The sequence below is a fragment of the Homarus americanus genome, unplaced genomic scaffold (assembly GCF_018991925.1).
Source record: "Homarus americanus isolate GMGI-L3 unplaced genomic scaffold, GMGI_Hamer_2.0 scaffold47967, whole genome shotgun sequence".
In the NCBI taxonomy this organism is placed as follows: domain Eukaryota; kingdom Metazoa; phylum Arthropoda; class Malacostraca; order Decapoda; family Nephropidae; genus Homarus; species Homarus americanus.
This window is the reverse complement of record NW_024731965.1, coordinates 14,216-20,864: the sequence shown is the minus strand read 5'-3', so window position 1 is coordinate 20,864 and position 6,649 is coordinate 14,216. Positions and strand designations below refer to the sequence as shown.

Sequence of the window (6,649 nt, the reverse complement as noted above, 5' to 3'; positions counted from 1 at the left end):
CACGTACTGGCTGGGTGGTTCTGGATCAATGAACAACACGGTGCTGGTCTGTTACTGAGCCTACATGAGTCTCTAGTTGAGGCTCATGAACGTCCGTCGTGTTTGTATTGATTTTGTCGCTCAAGAAGGTCGTCAATAGAACAACTTTACTCGTGCAGCTGTAGGAAAATGCTTCAGCCACTTCACTGGGCGCCACGCTGACGAGTGGTTATGGTCTGGACGGCTTTACTCTCCATGTCCTGCAATGTTCATCATATCTCGTATAACTTTGTCATCCACACTATTTCGTGCCTAATTCTGTGACGCTCAGCATTAAGGTGTAATTCTGAGAGGATACAAACCTTGCCCCCGAACCGTACCATGGCAAGGTAAATACTGAACTACTGACGCTGTTACTGTGAATGAATGAAGTCACCGTTGGAGACTCATATCATCGTTTTCCTTAACCTCGAAAATCCAGCATCTATTATCATTGTGTGAACCGTTATCATAGCAACACTTCGTTCAGTCTTGGGGAGATAATACACCAAAAGTTTATCCCACTCAAACCTGACAAGTTTGGTACAAAACCTCAAACCCGTTCTCGAGTTATTTTTGGGACAGACAGACAGACAGACAGACAGACAGGACCTCACAGTAGCGGGCGGGTTAACAATGACTAGAGAGAATACTACTACTACTACTACTAGTACTATTTCCTGTCACTCGGAATAGTGTATGACGATCATCCAGCGATGATGCAATGATATGAGTTATTAAGGATGTCACCTTTCATTAGTGAGTTCTGAGGTGACTAAAGAGGCCGATACGGGACCGGCAGAGTCGTCCACAGATGTTACAAGAAAAAAGGAAATGTGTTGAAGAAATACAAAGAGTGTAGGTAAAAGCACACTCCTTGTTTGACTCCGCCATGGTGTTCTTTAGGGAAAACTCACACTGACACACTAGGTAGTACTTCAAGGGACAACGCAGACCTTGGTGTCATGATATAGCTGCCTTATGGAAGTAAACTTATGAGATCAGCTAAATTAAGTTAACTTCCTCAAACACTTAAGTGAGATATAACTTATTATTTAAAATTTTCTCGGAATTTGAAATAAAAATATACACAGAATAAGAGATAAACAGAGAAAGAAGATAAAGAAGTAAAAAAAAAGCCAAAAAAGTGACGAAATTAGAATAAAAAAAAAAATATAAAACAGTTGATCAAAATAAAATAAGAAACATTGAAGAAATATTCCACCCTACGGCAATATGAGAGCTCAACTCACTCGCTAAAGGCACAGAAAATCCCCCGAGGCACCCAGATTGGCACACCCCTACCAGCTCAGTGCCAAGTGGGATGATGATCAGGTTGAGGTGTGATGATTTACCTCTTGGTCAACGTGATGGCACTGACCTAAGACTGTCTCAAGGTTACTACACCCTGTATACAATCCCAGGTCACGTGTGTGGTGGGAATAGGAACGATATATATTTAGTTCTTGTTGTTTTTGTTTTTCATGTATTAGCTTTTGTTCTTTTTTTCCTGTTCTTGTCCACGTTCTTTGTTTTTGTCCTTGTGATAGTGTTTGTTCTTCTTGTTCTTTATCTTCGACTTTTTTCATCTCTTTGTTCTTATCGTTCTTTACTCTTCTTCTTGTTTTCCTACTCTTCTTCTCCTCCTTCTCTCCCTCTTCTTCTTCCTTGACAGCTCCATAATCCCTATCCATCTAGGCCACTCCATCTATACTACTGTCATCCATCCTCTACTATCCCAATCCTTCTCCAGTATTCCACACCCCCTTTCTTGCACTACCTCTATCCACCTTCTTTTATCTCTCCTCCGTCTACTACGTTCTCCTTGCTAGCTTCTTCTCTTGCATTCACTCGATATACTTTAGCCTGTTCTGGGCATCTACTTACATGTCATTACACGTTACGATGTTATGCATTACTGTTCGGTGGTTGGTTACACGAGACGTAATTTCAATGACTCCTGAGCGTCCATCACCCATTACAGTTGGGATCCTGTGTTAATGGTTTCCAATCCTAAGGGGTCTCAGAGCTAGTGGTTTTTAACGCTAATGGGACCACAACTTAATCTAACCATTATAATTGGGTTCCTGTGTTAATGGTTTCTAATCGTAATGGGACCTTGTCAACTATACTAGGAGCTTTAATCCGAACAGGAACCTAACCTTAATAACTAGTACAAGATTAGGGGGGGGGGGGAAGACCATGTGATAATGGGTTCCAAACCTAATGGAACCTTAACCTAACCTAACCATTACGATCGGGACCCAGTGATAATCCCAATGGTTAAATTACTTTGGAATGGAACCTTCAATTCACCACCTTAAACCAGTGAGAGTTATTACACATTACAGCACCAAAGTAGTAAGAATTAACATACAAAATAATATATCATTAAATATTCCAATAAATACTAACAATAATTCCCCAGTACCACATTAACAGAATATTAGTCATAATTAAGAAACTAAGATCATATTTCCTCACACCTTCATCACCTCGCTCCTTACCTTAATTAACACTCAGGTAATTAACAGCCATTATGATGCATACTAATTACGTCTCAGTGTTTGGACTGTAAATACGAATATGTGGAACTGTCACTTAAAAGAACACATGCTGTGATATGATACTTCCACCTGGTGTGTGTGTGTGTAGGGGGGGGGCGGGTTGTATGAGTGTGTGTGTGTGTGTGTGCGTGTGTGTGTGTGTGTGTGGGTGTGTGTGGGGGTTGTATGAGTGTGTGTGTGTGTGTGTGTGTGTGTGTGTGTGCGTGTGTGTGTGTGTGGGGGGGGTTGTATGGTGTGTGTGTGTGTGTGTGTGCGTGTGTGTGTGTGGGGGGTTGTATGAGTGTGTGTGTGTGTGCGTGTGTGTGTGTGTGTGTGTGTGTGTGTGTGCGTGTGTGTGTGTGTGTGTGTGTGTGTGTGTGTGTGTGTGTATATGTCGACCTGTGGTGTAATGGTCAACATGCTCGCCTCGCAAGCTAGCGGATCTGGGTTCGATCCCTGGGCAGGGTGAAACTATGTCTACCCAGTAGTAATTGGGAGCCTGGATTAACGTTAATCGATCGTATTCCGGGGTAATGGTTAGCCAGTGCAGCTGGCGATTTGTCCGGTCTTCTCGTACTATTCCTTAACACTTGGTCATGCAACTCGTTAATTCAGGGTGTGGTTGTTGTGATGGCGACAGCTTCTACACCTTAAACAAATTCACGCCTAGGTGGCCCTTGAGCCGGCCATCCTCGTTACACGAGGGGCAACCATTATTATTATGTGTGTGTGTGTGTGTATCTCTATGCGTTATGAGTGTATACGTGTGTGTACTAAACAACACAAACAATAAAAAAAACAAACAAAAACTAATCTTAAAAAACGTCTAATTAAAAATTCATGAACGGCCGCTAAACAGCTTCACAAATATCCAGTAATTTTCATTTATAATATTTTTCTGCAACTAACATAATTAATCATCAACCAATCACCACTTTCCCAGGTAACTACATAATAGTGGTGGCTCATTACCTGTGGGCGCTCCCTGTTTGTGTGGAAAATTACACGTCATTTCGTGGTTACCAAATATTTTCGGGTCATATGAAAAATAACCCGCCCAGTTTATTTCAATTTACTGTATGATTAACTACCCTAACGCTAACCTAACCTAACCAAACCTAACCTAACCTAACACTAAACTAACCTAATCTAATGTTATCCTAATCTTATCTAATGTTAACCTAACGCTAATCCAGTCCAAGCTAATCTAACGCTAACCAAATCTAACACTAACCTAACTTAACCTAACCTAACCTAACCTAACCTAACCTAACCTAACCCTAACCTAACCTAATCTAACTTCTTTGGGTAGCATTGGGTGTTTTAATCATCAGAGTGAAATAAGCCCAGGTGAGCAGGGAGGGTGGGAGGAGGAAGGAGGAGGAGGGAGGAGGAGGGGTGAACTCAGAACTGTTTCTACATGGTAAATTTTTCTCTCAAGGATATTAAAAAAGTCAAAATCCCGTTCTACTTTATACCAGTTTAGTATTGGTACTAACTATATAATGAATACAAACGTCACCATTAATACCGAGCGTAACATAACCACCCACCCGCCCAACCACCAACCACCACTCAATAACCCACTCAGCCACCCTCAGGAGATAACTTTAGTGAATTAAATTTGATAACTGGCTGTACACATTTGACGATATTTCTGGTATTAAGATTTTTATGCTAATATTAGATATATAAAGTGTTTATTGGTAAGAATAATTAAGTCTTTGGTGTTTTTTTTTGCCTTTTATTTTATTTTGACCAGTTGTGGATGTTATAGAATTGTGTTGTATTGAGTTTTATTCCTTCAGTGGCTTGCCTTCCAGAACCCAGCCCTCGCCCTCAGAACTCACCCCTCGCCACTCAGAACTCACCCCTCCCTCTCAGAACTCAGCCCTCAGCCCCAGCCCTCGCCCCTCAGAACTCAGCCCTCAGCCTCAGCCCCTCCAAGACCCACCCCTCGCCACTCCAGAACTCACCCCTCGCCCTCAAACTCAGCCCCTCAGCCCCTCAGAACTCACCCCTCGCCCCTCAGAGACCCAACCCCCTCGGCCCCTCAAGAACTCACCCCTCGCCCTCAGAACTCAACCCTCAGCCCCTCCAAGGAACTCACCCCCTCAGAACTCTCACACCCCTCAGCCCCTCCAGAACCTCACCCCTCAGCCCCTCAGGAACACCCCTCAGCTCCTCCAGAACACACCCCTCGCCCCTCAGAACTCAACCCTCAGCCCCTCAGAACCCAACCCTCAGCCCCTCAGAACTCAACCCTCAGAACTCAACCCTCAGCCCCTCAGAACCCAACCCCCACCCCTTACTCTCCGGGGTCAGCAACTTGAAATAAACAAAGCTGCAGCACCTCCTCCTTAAGCTTCTTCCAGTCTATTAACCCAAACGTTCACGGACTCACTAACAGATACTTATCAGGCGGAGACAGACAGCAATATACCCTCACAGTCTCCAAGAAAGCAAAAGCATAATATAAAACTAAATTAAATTAACACAGGAATTTTCATATAATATATTATCAGTGCATTGACCTGAAGATTAGACACTCCAGTATATTTTACCTGAAACCATTCGAATAGTTTCACGTCAGGAGGGGTTAGCTTAGGTTAGGTTAAACTAGGTTAGATTAGGTTAGGTTGGATTTGGTCAACTCTAGGGTAATTAATTTTTGATAGGTGGAACACGTTATAGGTGATCGTAATGTCAGGTACAATAACAAGTACAGTACTGGGCAGCCACAGGTGAAGTACGTACATCCTAGTAGTTTTTGTTTACTAGTCCCTGTAGCTTCTAGTAGTTTTTGTTTACTAGTCCCTGTAGCTCCTAGTAGTTTTTGTTTACTAGTCCCTGTAGCTTCTAGTAGTTTTTGTTTACTAGTCCTGTAGCTCCTAGTAGTTTTTGTTTACTAGTCCCTGTCCCTGTAGCTAGTCCTAGTAGTTTTTGTTTACTAGTCCCTGTAGCTTCTAGTAGTTTTTGTTTACTAGTCCCTGTAGCTTCTAGTAGTTTTTGTTTACTAGTCCCTGTAGCTCCTAGTAGTTTTTGTTTACTAGTCCCTGTAGCTCCTAGTAGTTTTTGTTTACTAGTCCCTGTAGCTTCTAGTAGTTTTTGTTTACTAGTCCCTGTAGCTCCTAGTAGTTTTTGTTTACTAGTCCCTGTAGCTCCTAGTAGTTTTTATTTCCACCTTTATTCTCCCTTTGTATATGAATGTCTCTCCGATGCCGCGTAATAGACTAAAATAAGCCTTCAGTCCGCCGTTCCATATTAAGTGTTTCTCTGGAACAGATTTAGTTATGTTTAATAATTATATACTGTACTCTTCCACACACACACACACACACACACACACACACACACACACACACACACACACCCCTCTTCATCCATCTTCTGTGAACTTCGTCTAAATACCTTCTATATTCCAGATTATGCCTTGTATAGTCATTTCTCTTTCTAGTATATAACTCATAATATACAAGTTATTCATACAATATGGTATTTTTAGCGTCCACTGCTAAGATCATTTAATTAATCACTAAGTAATTCTCACCAGAGGTTTATAATGCATCATACGTAAAGGTAAAGTCCCGGATAATTTATAGTATTGAGGATCAAGTGATAAGTTTGTGTGTTGGGAGGATTTGTGGCCAAGGTTCTCGAGACAAGATGTGTTAAATGTTGTTCATGAGGGAACCTGTGTTGGAGACCACTAGTTATGGTATCAGAGGAAGTGTTGAAATTACTGAAGGAGTATTTTACTTATTAACTTCATGGCTATTAATAAACAGTCATGTTCTTCAGTGATCTTCTTGTATGAGGATAACAATAAATGTGACATATACACGAGTCAATTATTCGGTGTAAAAATACCTATTATACATAAACAAATATTGTGTATTAACAGAAGTTAGGCTGTAACATATAAACACCTTACAAAGTTTATATCATTGAGGCGTCGCGGCCACACTGTGGGACTGACCACCGGATCCTGCTGGCTCTGAGTTCAGTCCCTTGTGTGTATGTGTGTCTCTTTTTTATTACAATTCCTAACACTTTTGCTTAATAAATCTCTAAATAAATCTCTA

General features: G+C 41.6%; 1 protein-coding gene across 1 annotated transcript; it reads left to right on the top strand.

Annotated features, from left to right (window-relative positions):
- Nucleotides 1–360: 360 nt before the first annotated feature.
- LOC121868095 (proline-rich receptor-like protein kinase PERK2) lies at nucleotides 361–4,928 on the top strand. The gene is made up of 2 exons (XM_042368364.1): nucleotides 361–368; nucleotides 4,373–4,928. The coding sequence occupies exons 1-2, from the start codon at nucleotides 361–363 to the stop codon at nucleotides 4,926–4,928; spliced, it is 564 nt and encodes a 187-aa protein (XP_042224298.1).
- The last annotated feature ends 1,721 nt before the right edge of the window (nucleotides 4,929–6,649 follow it).